At 43.2% G+C, this 15,063-nt stretch overlaps 1 protein-coding gene across 3 annotated transcripts; it reads left to right on the forward strand.

Moving 5' to 3' along the window:
• The first annotated feature begins 469 nt into the window (after positions 1–469).
• Positions 470–14,610, forward strand: CDCA7 (cell division cycle associated 7). Of its 3 annotated transcripts, XM_023185985.3 has the most exons (10): positions 488–628; positions 4,350–4,475; positions 4,893–5,129; positions 8,892–9,128; positions 9,487–9,564; positions 10,501–10,695; positions 11,162–11,302; positions 12,006–12,155; positions 12,861–12,997; positions 13,346–14,610. In XM_023185985.3, the coding sequence occupies exons 1-10, from the start codon at positions 608–610 to the stop codon at positions 13,374–13,376; spliced, it is 1,353 nt and encodes a 450-aa protein (XP_023041753.1). In that variant the 5' UTR covers positions 488–607; the 3' UTR covers positions 13,377–14,610. The 3 variants fall into 3 exon arrangements, with proteins under 3 accessions (XP_023041754.1, XP_023041753.1, XP_023041755.1); XM_023185986.3 differs by lacking the exon at positions 4,893–5,129 and having other exon boundaries at positions 470–628; positions 13,346–14,606; XM_023185987.2 differs by lacking the exons at positions 4,893–5,129; positions 8,892–9,128.
• The last annotated feature ends 453 nt before the right edge of the window (positions 14,611–15,063 follow it).

Below are 15,063 nucleotides of genomic sequence, written 5' to 3' on the forward strand. Positions count from 1 at the left end.
TTATGAAGAGTGGAGTTCGTGCTGGATTCTATGAGTTTTTAAATCTTGTAAACGGCACTCATTTTATTGTTTAAAATAAAATCATTTCATTGTTAGCAGCAATGAAAGTGCTAAATGCCACGGTGCGTGATCCGCGCCACCCTCGCACTGCTCTCCTTCACCCCCGAGACTCCACTTTTCCTCCGCCACCACGAGAATTCATGCAAATCAGCCAGAAAACCCCGGGGCAATACGAACCATTTTCGCGCCACTCGCTCAGGACCGTGCAGCTGCATAAGGAGAGTGATCTTTGTAGCCCCTAAAGCGCCCCTTTCTCAAAGGGATTTTAGGAGTGGCCAAGGCTATCCCTTTAGGTCAGAATATATAGGGAGGTCGTGTTTTTTCCAGGGGACCACCTAGTCTTGCGCCAGGTCTGGCCGTTACCACAGCTTGCAGGACCTGTGTCCAAACGCGGGAAAGACAGCCCGAGCCCCGCCCCTCCGGGCCCGGGTCGGCGCGCCCCGCCTGCTGGCCGCGCTGCTGCTGCTCCTCCTGCTGTGGGACCGCTGACCGCGCTGCTGCTCCGCTCTCCCAGCTCCAAGCGCCGACCTGGGCACCCGCCACCAGCATGGACGCTCGCCGCGTGCCGGTGAGGGCTGGGCGGGCTAACCCGAGGGGCGGGCGCGGTGGGGGCTGGACGCAGGCGGGCGCGGGCCGACCCTCTCCAACTCCGCAGCCTAGCGCTGCCTTTACACTGGTGGCCCGCCTAGGCGTTGCCCACTTGGGCAAGCCCCTGATTTAGTGCACCTAGAATAACTGAGGGCCATGGGGACGTTCCTGCGCGGCGTGCGCATCCGAAGTGCGGGCGGCGTGGAGATTTGAGTCGTTTGCAGGACGGCTGGCAGCGCTGGAAAGCCCTAGGCACGTGCGCCCGCCAAAGGCCGGACACCGTCCGGGAGGGCTGGCCGGTCCCGATTGTGCCTGCCAGGCAGAGCCGGCCTGCCTGTCCCCTAGGAGTTTGTCCTGCGGCGGCCCATCCTTTTCCCGCACACAACTCGGAGCCAGTGCGTGGCTCGCCGCGTCTATACCCACGCTAAGTGGGTGGCCCTTGGGCGCGCACCCCTCCCGGCAAAAGCGTCCGTTTCTAACCGCTGAGGGCCAGTGCGTTGGATCGTTAAGGTCTTTCGAACCGGTCTCCTAGAACTTGGGTTGCGCACTCAGTGGGAATTGACCGTAGTACCGGGCGGCGGTTAAGTGCATTTAAAGGGCTTGGTGGGCCAAACCGTTCGCCGACCATTTGCTCGTTTCCCACTTCCTCCACCCCCACCCCCAACCCCCAACCCCCCACCCCCCAGCCTTACTCTTAGCTGCAGGACTTTACTCTGAATGGAACGTTACTTTTTGCTCTAACGGAAGCCAGAACGTAGGGTCGGGCTCCTGGAGAGGGTAGAAGAGTGGGGGTTGGGTGAAACGGAAGACAATGACACGTTTAAAATAAGTATCGGGGTTTGGGACCCACGCGGAGGAGGACAGGTTCGCGGGGGTGGGTGCGATGAGGCGTGGTTTCAGAGCTGAGTCGCCGCCCCGGTGGAGCTGGGCATTGGCTTTCCGGATGGAGAAAACCATGTGTAGCTGGTCTTGGAACCTGACATACTTGGGTTCAAATTTGAGCCGCCATGGAACTTAAGTAATCCATTTCGCCTTCCTGAGCCTCAGTTTCCTCATTGGCTAAGTGAAAATAACGATAGCACCTTTGTTGCAAAGAATTAAACCTGACCTGAAAGCATACTTAACATAGTGCCTGGCACGAAAAACTACTATAAATGTTATTAGTTATTACTTACCTGCCAAAGAAGTTCATCTCCGTCTTGACTGTTTGCCTTGCTGCTTTTTTGTGGCTTTTCCTCCAAAGATACATTTGCCTGGTAAATAACTCTTGGCTTGTGCTGACTTGTTAGAACTCAGCATGTATTTCTCGGACAGCATCCAATAGAATGCCGCCTTTGAGCTATCTGGGGCCTCTGACTGCTTGCAGGTAGATTGATGAATAAAAGGTGGTAATTCCTGCAGTAATGCGAGGAGTACTGCTCTTAAGAAGATGGCAGACTTGGGTTCTCTTTCCTGCCCCTGTGATCTTGCAGTCTATTACACCTTCCTGGGGCCTTCAATTTCCTCATATGAAAAATGGGATCTGAGATCCTTTTCAGCTCCCAACATTCATTGTGTCCCAGGCTGGAGTGCAATGGCACAATCACGGCTCACTGCAGCCCACCGGCCTCAAGCAGTCTTCCCACCTCAGCCTCCCAAGTAACTGGGACTACATGTGCGCACCGCCACACCCGGCTGATTTTTGTATTTTTAGTAGAGACGGAGATTCACCATGTTCCCCAGGCTGGTCTCAAACTCGTGGGCTCAAGTGATCCTCCCACCTTGGCTTCCCAAAGCACTGGGATTACAGGTGTGAGCCACCCTCCTACACACACACCTAACCTTTATATTTAGTAGCTCTACCTTTTACACATTGTCCTGCCTTGTTAAAAAGGCAAAAGACAAAAACTTCCTAAGATGACTGAACGGAGTTTACTTAGGGGTATAGGGATGTTGGGGGTGCCCTCATGTATTTTCAAGAGACTGAAATGCGTAATGTTAGGCAAAGAAGGAGGGCAACAGCATTCTGGTCACCTGACATCTTACATCTTAGCATATTTTGTAGAATCTGAAGCAGAGCTTGCCCTTTCAAAGTTTTCAGTATAAGGAATCACTTCTGCTATTCCATGGCCCCATTTAAGAGAATAAAAATACAGGACCTAAAGCAACACTTAAGAAATCTCGTTAAATGTTAAGAAATGACAAACCGCTATCCTTTTTACACAAGATAGATGCCAATTGCATTTTCTGAGAGCAGTGCCAGGCTGTTCAGTATTTATGAATGAATGAAGCATTTCTATATAAGTAATTTGCACTTTATAAAAGGACTTTTAAAAACTTAAGTCTTGTATAGCAAAGGAACAGCAGAAAGAGCTGAATGACAGCCTCAAGTAATAGTGCCAAAATGGAATCAGGTATCGCACCTGCATTTGGAGTGCTGTTTGACCTTTAACTTGGCTCCTTGTACCATCTGTTGAAGGGTTTGATGTATTTGCTTTGTAAAGACTTGTGTGGAAATCAGGATAGCCCTCTTGATTGGAATGGGGCCTGCTTGGAAGCCTGCCATCTTGAAGTAGAGGTCCTGCCCAGTTTTTGTAGTTTGTGAAATTAGCATCACAGTACATAGCCCAAAGCTTACAAAAAATACCTCATTAGCTTGATTTTGGCTGAGGGAGAAAATCTTTCTGCCACTTTGTACTTTTGAAATTTCCTTTTAGAAGTACAGTTTAATTAAAAAAAAAAAAAACAGGTTGGATTTTAGGAGTTTAGCATTAAAAACTCCTGTGGAGCCCAGTATAATGCTAAGAGCTAAAGATTAGGGGCTCATAAAGGTGGGTTGAGAGGTAGCTCTACAGATGTTTGAAAAAATTGATAAATGTCTTTATAATTTTCCTGCCAAGGGATCCCTTCTTAGAATTTGACCTGGTTTTGGCCAGGCGCAGTAGCTCACACCGGTAATCCCAGCACTTTGGGAGTCTGAGGCGGGCGGATCTCTAGGTCAGGAGATCAAGACCATCCTGGCTAACACGGTGAAACTCCGTTTCTACTGAAAATACAAAAAACAAAAAATTAGCTGGGCGTGGTGACGGACGCCTGTAGTCCCAGCTACTCGGAGGGCAGAGGCAGGAGAATGGCATGAATCCAGGAGGCGGAGCTTGCAGTGAGCCGAGATCGCGCCACTGCACCCCAGCCTGGGCAACAGAGCGAGCCTCTGTCTCAAAAAAAAAAAAAAAAAAGAATTTGACCTGGTTTTAAAGATTTTTGGGTCCAGGTACAGTGGCTAATGCCTGTAATCCAAGCACTTTGGGAGGCTCAGATGAGAGGATCGCTTGAGCCCAGGACTTTGAGACCAACCTGGGCAACATAGCAAGACCCTATCTCTAAAAAAATAAAATAAATTAGCTGGGCATGGTGGCGCATGCCTGTAGTCCTGTCTACTTAGGAGGCTGAGACAGGAGGCTTGCTTGAGCTCAGGAGTTCCAGGTTGCAGTAAGCTATGATCTCACCACTGTGCTTTAGCCTGGACGACAGAGCGAGATCCTGCTTCTTACAAAAAGAAGAAAGAAAAAGTTTTTTGTAGCAGTTGACAAACTTCCTTTTCTATGTAGGGTATGATAAATGGACATAACTACTCTGTGCTGTTTGAACCTACTAAACTAAAAAAATGATGTCTTTAGTTAAGTAAGCATCATGCTTAATAGGGGTGCTATTTCCATTTACAGCAGAAAGATCCCAGAGTAAAGAAGAACTTAAAGAAATTCAGATATGTGAAGTTGATTTCCATGGAAACCTCGTCATCCTCTGATGACAGTTGTGACAGCTTTGCTTCTGATAATTTTGCAAACACGGTAAGTGCTGCCTGAGAATAAACAGAATTGAGTCTGCAGTGCTCAAAATGCCCCACATGCTTTGTGCGTGATTAAAACTGCTTGCTTTTTGCCTACATTTCTATACAGCCGTTATGAAAATACAGTATGCACTATAATTTCATTTCACTTTTTGCTGTGGTTCTAGGTAGTAATTGTTGGAGGTAGATTAGCTACTTATTCTATCCTTTTGAAATGTCGCCTAACCTAACATGCATGATGATTTGCCATAACAACTCAGAAATCATTTGTAAACCTCTGAACCATTTTTCTTTGTAACAAAAGCTGTTCTCTTGTAGTGCACTTGTAAATGTGATTTGCTCTCTGCACGGTTTATGGAAAATTGGTTCTTGAAAAAGAAAAAAAATGCACAACCACATTTATTTATTTATTTTACAGAAACCTAAATTCAGGTCAGATATCAGTGAAGAACTGGCAAATGTTTTTTATGAGGACTCTGATAATGAATCTTTCTGCGGCTTTTCAGAAAGTGAGGTGCAAGATGTATTAGACCATTGTGGATTTTTACAGAAACCAAGGCCAGATGTCACTAACGAACTGGCCAGTATTTTTCATGCCGACTCTGACGATGAATCATTTTGCGGTTTCTCAGAGAGTGAGATACAAGATGGAATGGTGAGTTTGAGAATTTCACCAGTTTCAAGAAGTAAGATATATTTAGAGGCATGACATATTTTTAAAAAAATTTTTCTTACGATTTTGATTTTAGTCATGCCAACAGACTTTGTTGACCTTTTTACAATTTTGAGTATTTTCTTCGTGTCTTAGAGCAGTGTTTACTTACTCATGTAGCTGGACTTACAAATCATGAACATTTTGTAGGCTCTGAAAATTTGGAAAGTGTAAGATAAAATTGGCCAATCTCCAGATTTTCATCACCACAGAAATCCAGCCTAATCAGGAAGCACACTAGTCCTAAATATTATCTACATTTGCATTTAAGTTCAAGTGCCCAGCCTAGTGCCTGTCATAGAGCAGACCTTTGATAAATGTTGGTCTCATCATGGTAGATCTGTGGCTGCATCTTGAAAACCTGTGATAACTTATGTGCAGGAGCGCCATTGCAGATAATGACATTGAGGGCCCTTCCTGCTGCTACTTTTGCTCCTTGGTTGGCTTTTCCTACGCATGCTACCTTCCTTTGACTGCTGCTGCCACTGCTGTGCTGTGCCTTGGTCCCACTCTTTTCTGAGCGTACTGTTTAATTCTGCACACATTCTCTCATTCCAAAGACTTTCTCGACAAAGGAAGCAGTGCGTTCACTGATAATCAGGTGCATGCTCTTCAACTCACTGGTCTGACATGGATCCACTGCCTGAGGATCACGGTTTGAGTAGCATTGATACAAGTGGCAGTCCACCTGGCCAAGGAGTGTTTTGGTCCAAATCAGTGCTTACTGGAGTTTGTTGCAGAGGGGCCAGACTGCAGATCTGCATGTGACACAAACATTGTCAATAGCCTGAATAATATCTGGGCAGTGTTTCAGTTCTTTGAAGATACTGTCATGGTTAATAAAATGCCAATTCATTATAATTGGTAGGAACTCATGAAAGGTTTTTGTTGTTTTGTACTCTCTAAATCCGTGGACACTAAAAGTACAGAAAGCTGTTTGTGGGCATGTAAGACTTTTTTGAGACAGGGTCTTGCACTGTCAATTAGGTTGGAGTAAGTGGTGCGATCATGGCTCACTGCAACCTCCACCTCCTGGGCTTAAGTGATTCTCCCTCCTCAGCCTACCCAGTAGCTGAGACTACAGGCATGTGCCACCCTGCCTGGGAACTTCTAAAAATTTTTTGTAGAGATGTGGGCTCACTTTGTTGCTCAGGCTGTTCTCGAACTCTTGGGCCCAAGCAATCCTCCCATCTTGGCCTACAAAAGTGCTGGGATTACAGCCATGAGCCACTTTATAAATGTTTTAGTGTTAAAACTGGGTCTTTATAGGTGAAATTCAGGGACTTTATGGGTGATATTTTTTCTTCTCTCTTTTTTTTTTAACCTGCAACCATTACCACAGTCAATTTTGGAATACCTTTATGACCCCGAAAAATGACTCTGTACCCATTAACAGGCACTCCTTATTCTTTCCCAACACCCCCAGCTCCTGGCAACCATCAGTCTGCTTTCTGCTGTCATAGATTAGCCTATTGTGGATATTTCATATAAATTGAATCATGATATGTGGTCTTTTGCGACTGGCTTCTTTCGCTTAGGATAATGATTTCAAGGTTTATTTATGTTGTGGCATGTGTTAGTTCTTCATTTTATTGCAGAATATTCTGTTGTGTAAATCAACCACATTTGATTTACCCATTCATCAGTTGATGGATAAGTGGGTTGTGTGCACTTTTCTGGCTGTTATGAATAATGCGACTGTGAACATTCGTGTACAAGTTTTTGTGTAGACGTATACTCTTAGGTATATACATAGGAGTAGAATTGTGGTTCATGTAGTAACTGTTTAACCTTTTGAGAAATAGACAAAGAGGCTATACCAGTTTGTATTCCTACCAGCAGTGTGTGAGGGTTACAGTTTCTCCAAATTTTTGCTAATAGTTTTTTTTTAATTTTCCTTTTGCTTTTTTTTTTTTGAGACAGAGTCTCACTCTTGTCACCCAGGCTGGAGTACAGTGGCACAATTTTGGCTCACCACAATCTCTGCCTCCTGGATTGAAGCGATTCTTGTGTCTCAGCCTCCGAGTAGCTGGGACTACAGGCACGTGCCACCACACCTGACTAATTTTTTATATTTTTAGTAGAGACGGGGTTTTGCCATCTTGGCCAGGCTGGTCTTGAACTCTTGACCTCAGGTGATCTGCCCATCTCAACCTCCCAAAGTGCTGGGATTACAGATGTGAGCCACCATACCTGGCCTTCTTTTGCTTTTTAGCTCTACTATGAAGTGGTTGGTGTCTCATTATGTTTTGTGTGTGGGGGGGGGGGCGGGAGGGGGGTTTGTTGTTTTGTTTTTGTTTTTTTTGGAGACGGAGTCTTGCTCTGTAGCCCAGATTGGAGTGGAGTGGCATGACCTCAGCTCACTGCAACCTCTGCCTCCTGGGTTCAAGCGATTCTCTTGCCTCAGCCTCCCAAGTAACTGGGATTACAGGCGTGTGTCACTGTGCCTGGATAATTTTTGTATTTTTAGTAGAGATGGGGTTTAGTAGAGATGGGGTTTCACCATGTTGGCCAGGCTGGTGTCCAACTCCTGACGTCAGGAGGCCTGCCTGCCCCGGCCTCCCAAAGAACTGGGATTACAGGCGTGAGCCACCACACCCGGCCTCTCATTGTGATTTTGATTTATATTACCCTATGGCTAATTTGGATAAATTTTTAATGATGAAAACCTATATTACTTTTGGAATCTGGAAATATTTTTATTTTGAGCTTCTAAAAGTAGATTAGAGAAGTACCTAGAGAAGTCAAATTTATAGACAGAAAATAGGATAATGGTTGCCGGGGCGGAGGGAAAGAGGGAATGGGGAATTACTGTTTAATGGGTATGAGGGAGTTTTAGTTGGAGAAGATGATAACATTGTGGAGATGGATGGTGGTGATGGCTGCACAACAATGTGCATGTATTTAATGCCATTGACCTGTGCACTTAGAAATGGTTAACGTGATAAATCTTATGTATATTTTATTATATATTTTTGTAAAGTAGAGAATTGAGATGTGTTAATATAATTTAATATTGCCATCAACATTGAGGCCATATTTATAGGGGAACACATTTTTTTCCCTTTTTTTTTTTTTTCTCAAGTCAGGGTCTGGCTCTGTCGTACAGTAGCACGAACACAGCTCACTGAGCCTCTGCCACCTGGGTTCAAGCCATTCTCCCACCTCAGCCTTCCAAGTAGCTGGGACCACAGGCGCGCGCCACCATGCCCAGCTAATTTTTGTATTTTTTTGGCAGAGATGGGGTTCACTATGTTGCCCAGGCTGGTCTCCAACTCCTGGGCTCAAGTGTTTCACCCGCCTTGGCCTCCCAAAGTGCTGGGATTACAGACGTGAGCCACTGCATCCAGCCAGGAGAACACATTTGTTCTTGTCAGAATTCTTTTAAAATACGTAAAGATCTGTTTTTAAAGAAATGAAAAGTAGGTGGTAGGAATTTTAACATTTAAAAAAAAAGGCTCAGAACCACAGGCCTAGGGACTGTGAAAATAGCTTATAGCAGTGTAGTCCAGGTAGGCTACATGGAATTAAACTGCACTCTGTTGATTGTTGTACTTTTTGTAGTTCCTGATTTTGTTACCCAGAGGTGTCAATGTTCAGTTAAAATTCATTTCATACAAGTGTCTCGTTCAGAAGGGACTTTGTAGTCATACTGATGAAGCTTGTCTGCTGATCAAGTCCTAATGACTCCGTTGTTGTGATTAGAGGCTGCAGTCAGTTCGGGAAGGCTGTAGGACCCGCAGCCAGTGCAGGCACTCTGGACCTCTCAGGGTGGCAATGAAGTTTCCAGCGCGAAGTACTAGGGGAGCAACCAACAAAAAAGCAGAGTCCCCCCAGCCCTCAGAGAATTCTGTGACTGATTCCAACTCCGATTCGGAAGATGAAAGTGGCATGAATTTTTTGGAGAAAAGGGCTTTAAATATAAAGCAAAACAAAGCAATGGTAGGTATCTGACTTTGTGTTAGAATTAATTTTTCCTCTCTAAGCGACTCATTGCTTAAATCTTCCATCACACAAAAAAGTTATTTTTTTCTGTTACATGAATAAAAAGTTACTTTTGTTTACCTGTGAAGTCTTCAATGTGTGCCTCAAAATGTGTTTTCTTCCCTGAACTCCTTTTTTTTTTAAATCTGTTAAAGGCCTGGTTAAGAGTATAGAGGAAATCAGAAACTTTGAATGTGTCAACTTACTTTCACATTTCAAACCAGGAGATGTACTTGAGTATTTTCAAGAAGTTAGTTGCTCTTTTTCGGCAGTTATTCTAAGCCAATGATATCAGTTTAATTTCCTCCCTTTTTAGCTTGCAAAACTCATGTCTGAATTGGAAAGCTTCCCTGGCTCGTTCCCTGGAAGACATCCCCTCCCAGGCTCCGACTCAGTAAGTACCAGTCCTTCTTTATATACAGTAGTGTTTTGGACACACGTAAGGTAGATCTGTGTTGTATTTTAAAATCTAATTTCTTTATTTGTGTGGCCTTCTAGACAAACGAAGGGGACCTAGAGGAAACCCCCTGACAGATCTCTGGATGATCCTCCTTGAATCCTGGGTAGTTTGATCTCTCCTTGCTGTGCCTCTGTGGCACTGAACCCCTTTTGATTGGTTATTTCTTTTCTTCCCAACTAGACTAAGTCCAGCACTAGGTAATTAGTCAACTAGACTAATTACCTGCCCTCATGGGCAGGTAATGAAGATCAAAAACTTTTTTCTCTTCTCCAGTGGGAGCACATTCCTCTTACATGGTAGATGTGCAATAGATGTTTTTAAAATTGGAGAATGAAAATAGAATAAGAAAATCACAATTTCTTATCCAGTCATAGCTTGGTATCATATACAATTGCATTCTGAGGAATTAAGCTGGTACAACTCAGGGAGATTTGGTGTGTCTGCTGTGATAGAAAAGATTTTTTTTTCCTGCCTTCCCCTGAGGAAAGGAAAGATGGAAAGAGGGAAACCATACAGATATGCCTCTGTTGTGCAATGTAGAAACTGAATGTGTTTCTACAGGGTCAAGAGACATCAGAGAAAAAATTTTTTTAGAACAGAAGATCATTTCTTACATCTTCATTAAGTAAAAGAATAAATAGCTCATCTCTCAAGTTGAAAGAAACTGGGCTTGGTATTACAAAAGCAAAATAAAGATAGCCATATAGATTTTAGGCTCATTTTGCCATGCATTTATGTAAATGACAAAGAAAATGAAAAAATAGAGCTCTCTTTACTTAAAACTTCCTTAAGGAGAAGGTATGAATTCCCCAAAGTACTACTTCTCTTTATTATGGAATAAATGGATTCCCTTATGTGTGCTTTGTTTAGCAATCAAGGAGACCACGAAGGCGTACATTCCCGGGTGTTGCTTCCAGGAGAAACCCTGAACGGAGAGCTCGTCCTCTTACCAGGTCAAGGTCCCGGATCCTCGGGTCCCTTGATGCTCTACCCATGGAGGAGGAGGAGGAAGAGGATAAGTACATGTTGGTGAGAAAGAGGAAGACCATGGACGGCTACATGAATGTGAGTTCTTGGCATTGGTACTTGCTCTTCTGATTCTCATCTTCAGTAGGCCTGGCATTAGACACAGCGCAGGTACACACACATCCTCAACACCAGGCGATCCATAGTAAATGTTTTTCTCTAACCATTCACAATTGTAAACGTCACATAAGCTTACTTGGTAATTTTATTAGCAGGTGAGAATTGGGTTTTCTTCATCTCTTCTTAACTGCAGGCATCGTTTCCAAAATGTCCAGTTATGGCTACGGTAAGCATATGGCCGGTTTTTCTACCATAAGCTCTAGGAGAGATTTCCAGGTTGAAGTTTGTGAGAAGAAATTACAAGTCAAGTATCTGAGATTCAGAGCTGGGGAGAGCCAGTTTTGAATCTCTGTTTCATATTTGCATCTCTAGTTTTCAGTTTTGAATCTCTTTCAATCAGTTTTTCAGTTTTTAAGCTCTGTGTTTTATATTCCTTGTAATGCAGGAAGATGACCTGCCCAGAAGTCGTCGCTCCAGATCATCCATGACCCTTCCGCATATAATTCGCCCAGTGGAAGAAATTACAGAGGAAGAGTTGGAGAACATCTGCAGCAACTCTCGAGAGAAGATATATAACCGTTCACTGGTGAGAGCCTCTCAGTTACACCTGAGATGTAAACATCTGTGAGAGGAAGAGAGCTTCTGTCCCTAAGTGTTGCCCAGGGTCTAAAGGGCTTAGCATGTGAAATGTGTGCCTATATGTTTTTTTTCACATAAGGAAGGAAAAGTTTTAAGTATCCCTGGGATTTAGCCCTCTTTCACAGTAGAATTATCTGATTATCTGCTTAGTAAGTCTAGTGTGGTAAATCTTTTCTCCTAATTTAGAAATCAAATCAGTCAACATATATTTATTGCATATCTATTATGTGTATATACATAGCTAGGTGCTGGGGGTGTGGTGGTGCACCAAAGATAAAAATGGCTTTGGGTAGGTTATTTTTTAATAAGACCTTTTCTTAAAGGAAAGTGGTTTTACCACACCAGGCCAAGTTTTATATTTTTAGTGGAGATGGGGTTTTGCCATGTTGCCCAGGCTGGTCTCGAACTCCTTGGCTCAAGCGATCCACTCTCCTCAGCCTCCCAGAATGCTGGGATTACAGGTGTGAGCCACTGCACCTGGTTGAGTTATTTTTTCATACCCTGGCATGTACATGGGTATACAGAGATTCACAGACAAAATAAAATGTAAGACTGTACTACGAAGAGGGACATTCTGTAAATATGCCATTTTCTCTGTTAAAAAGCAGTGGCTTTTTGTTTTTTGTTTTTTCTTACTTGCTTATTTGTAGGGCTCTACTTGTCATCAATGCCGTCAGAAGACTATTGATACCAAAACAAACTGCAGAAACCCAGACTGCTGGGGTGTTCGAGGCCAGTTCTGTGGCCCCTGCCTTCGAAACCGTTATGGTGAAGAGGTCAGGGATGCTCTGCTGGATCCGGTAGGTGCCTGCCAGGGGTTGGTCCTGTGGGCTTGAAGGTCAATCACAAACTGTGATGAGGCCAGAAAAAGGCATCGGCGAAGGGGTGGAGCCCTTTGTGTTACGGGGTGCTCTTTTTTTTTTTTTTTTTTTTTTTTTTAGATGGAGTGTCGCATTCTGTTGCCAGGCTGGAGTGCAGTGTCGTGATCTCAGCTCACTGCAACCTCTGCCTCCTGGGTTCAAGCGATTATCCTGCCTCAGCCTCCCAAGTAGCTGGGACTATAGGTGCACGCCACCACACCCAGCTAATTTTTGTATTTTTAGTAGAGACGAGGTTTCACCACGTTGGCCAGGATGGTCTTGATGTCTTGACCTCGTGATCCACCCGCCTCAGCCTCCTAAAGTGCCGGGATTACAGGTTTGAGCCACCACACCCATCCCAGGGTGCTCTTAATTCAGAACACAAATGAATTCAGAGTGATGGTGCTGCATAGCCATGAGCCGCTTCCACCATACTGTGGTCTGAACTGTCCCTGGGAAGTTGCTGCTCCATTTATTCCTGGTAGCTGCTTGTGACTTCCACTCCTGGAAGGAAGCATCAGGCATGACTAATGCGTATTAATCATACAAATTTTTAACCGTGAAGAAGGGGTTAAATGTAATGTAGATAAGTTGGTGGGGAGGTAAGGTTTAACTTAATTGTGCCGTTTGACAATCCTCCTTCAGAACTGGCGTTGCCCGCCTTGTCGAGGAATCTGCAACTGCAGTTTCTGCCGGCAGCGAGATGGACGGTGTGCGACTGGGGTCCTTGTGTATTTAGCCAAATATCATGGCTTTGGGAATGTGCATGCCTACTTGAAAAGGTAGTGGGTGTTTTTTTTCTCTTCCACATCTGAATTTTATATTCATTTATGTCTTAATGAAAAGATGACAGATGTCAGAAGAGTGGTTATGTCTGGCGGGGTGGAGACTGACTGGAAGGGGGCACACAGGAGCGGATGAGAACATTTTCTGTCTTCACTTAGGTGGTGGCAACCTGGGTGGGTGGGTGTGTATGAAAAAGTCAGATTATATACTTGAAGATGCATACACTTGACCATAATGATGTTATAACTCAATAAAAATGTTTTTAAAAATGAATTAGGCTTTTTCAAAAGAGAATTCTTTGGTTGAAAACTATGTCCTGACAAGTTTCCTTTTGTCTTTCACAGCCTGAAACAGGAATTTGAAATGCAAGCATAATATCTGGAAAATTTGCTGCCTGCCTTCTACTTCTCAAATCTTTCTTATAAAAGTTTCCAATTTTTTCACTGAAACCTGAGTTAAGAATCTTGATGATCAGCCTGTTTCATAAGAAACTCCAGTCAAGTTAATCTTAGTAGACATGTGTTTCTGGAGCATCACGGAAGGTATACTGCTAGTTACACTTTGCCCTCCTGCAGTTTCTTCTCTGCTCCCAACCCCCATCTCATAGCATCCCCCTCTATTTCCAATGCCCCTCTCCAACCGCTTAGTTTTTGAATTTCTTTTAAATTACAGTTTTATGAAAGCATATTTTATTTACTTGGTGTTGAAATAGCCTTCATAAAACCTAAGCACTTGGAAACAATAAAAGTATTAACTAACTAGATCTATTGAATTTCAGAGAAGAACCTTCTAAGTTGTTTACACAAAAACAAGTATGATTTAGCATTCATACTGGTTGAAATTTTTAATATAATCAAGGCACAAAAGTCTCAAAACCATGTGGAAAAATTAGGTAATTATTGCAGATTGATGCCTCTCAATCCCATGTATTGCGCTTATGTTACAAGTTGTTGTCACAGTTGAGACTTAATTTCTCCTAATTTCTTCTGCCTGAAGGGTAAGTGGTGCGTCCAGCTTGCACAATCATGATTCAAAGGTTGGTGGGCAATGTAATACTTTAAAAGTATGATGGAAGAGCTATCTGGAAATTATGAGTAGGCTGAATTTTCGGTGTAACACTTTAGTGTAATTGTAGTTTGCAAAGTTTATTTCAGTTCACATGTAAGGTATTGCAAATAAATTCTTGGACAATTTTGCATGGAAACTTGATATTAAAAACTAGTCAGTGGTTCTTTGCAGTTTCTTGAAAATTTATAAACCAGGCACAAGGTTCAATTTAGATTTTAAGCACTTTTATAACAATGAGAAGTGCCTTTTTGGAGATGTAACTTTCCGCAGTTTGTTAACCTGACATCTCTGCCAGTTGAGTTGCTGGGCAGATTTCCTGTGTCAGTGTTCCCACTCCTCGTTGCATTAATCAAGTTATTTGGTAAAGGCGGAATCTAAGTGTTTGTATGTCCCAGTTTACTTGCATGTGTAAACCATTGCTGTGCCATTCAATGTTTGATGTATAATTGGACCTTGAATCGATAAGTGTACATATAGCTTTTGATTTGTAATGCTTTTATACAAAAGTTTATTTTAATAATAAAATGTTTGTTCTAACTTGTCTGCTTTTTTAAAAATAATCTTACTGTACTTCTAATTTTTTTTCATATTTAAATAAAAGGCCATTTCTACCTTTTCTAAAAAAGTCTGCCTTTTGACTGAAGTTTCTGAAGTTCTAAGGTCAGGTCATTTGGAAGGACCTCACTAGGTGACAGGACTGATACCTATGATCAGAAAATGGGCTGAGATCACCACAGTGCCTGATAGAAAACAATACATGCCCATAAAGTTTTGTAGTGTTTTCCTTTGTGTTGTGCTTTGCAATAAATACCTGGCTTACTTTTATCAACCATTCAAACATACATTAAATGCATGCTGTACGTTGAGGCTTGTTCCAGGACTGTGAGAATCAAAACAAAAAAGGCATGGTCTAAAAGCTCTCACAGTCCAGTGCTTTTTTTATTATTTTTTGTAGAGACAGGTCTTGCTATGTTGCTCAGGCTGGTTTCAAACT

The sequence above is a fragment of the Piliocolobus tephrosceles genome, chromosome 11 (genome assembly GCF_002776525.5).
Source record: "Piliocolobus tephrosceles isolate RC106 chromosome 11, ASM277652v3, whole genome shotgun sequence".
NCBI lineage: Eukaryota > Metazoa > Chordata > Mammalia > Primates > Cercopithecidae > Piliocolobus > Piliocolobus tephrosceles.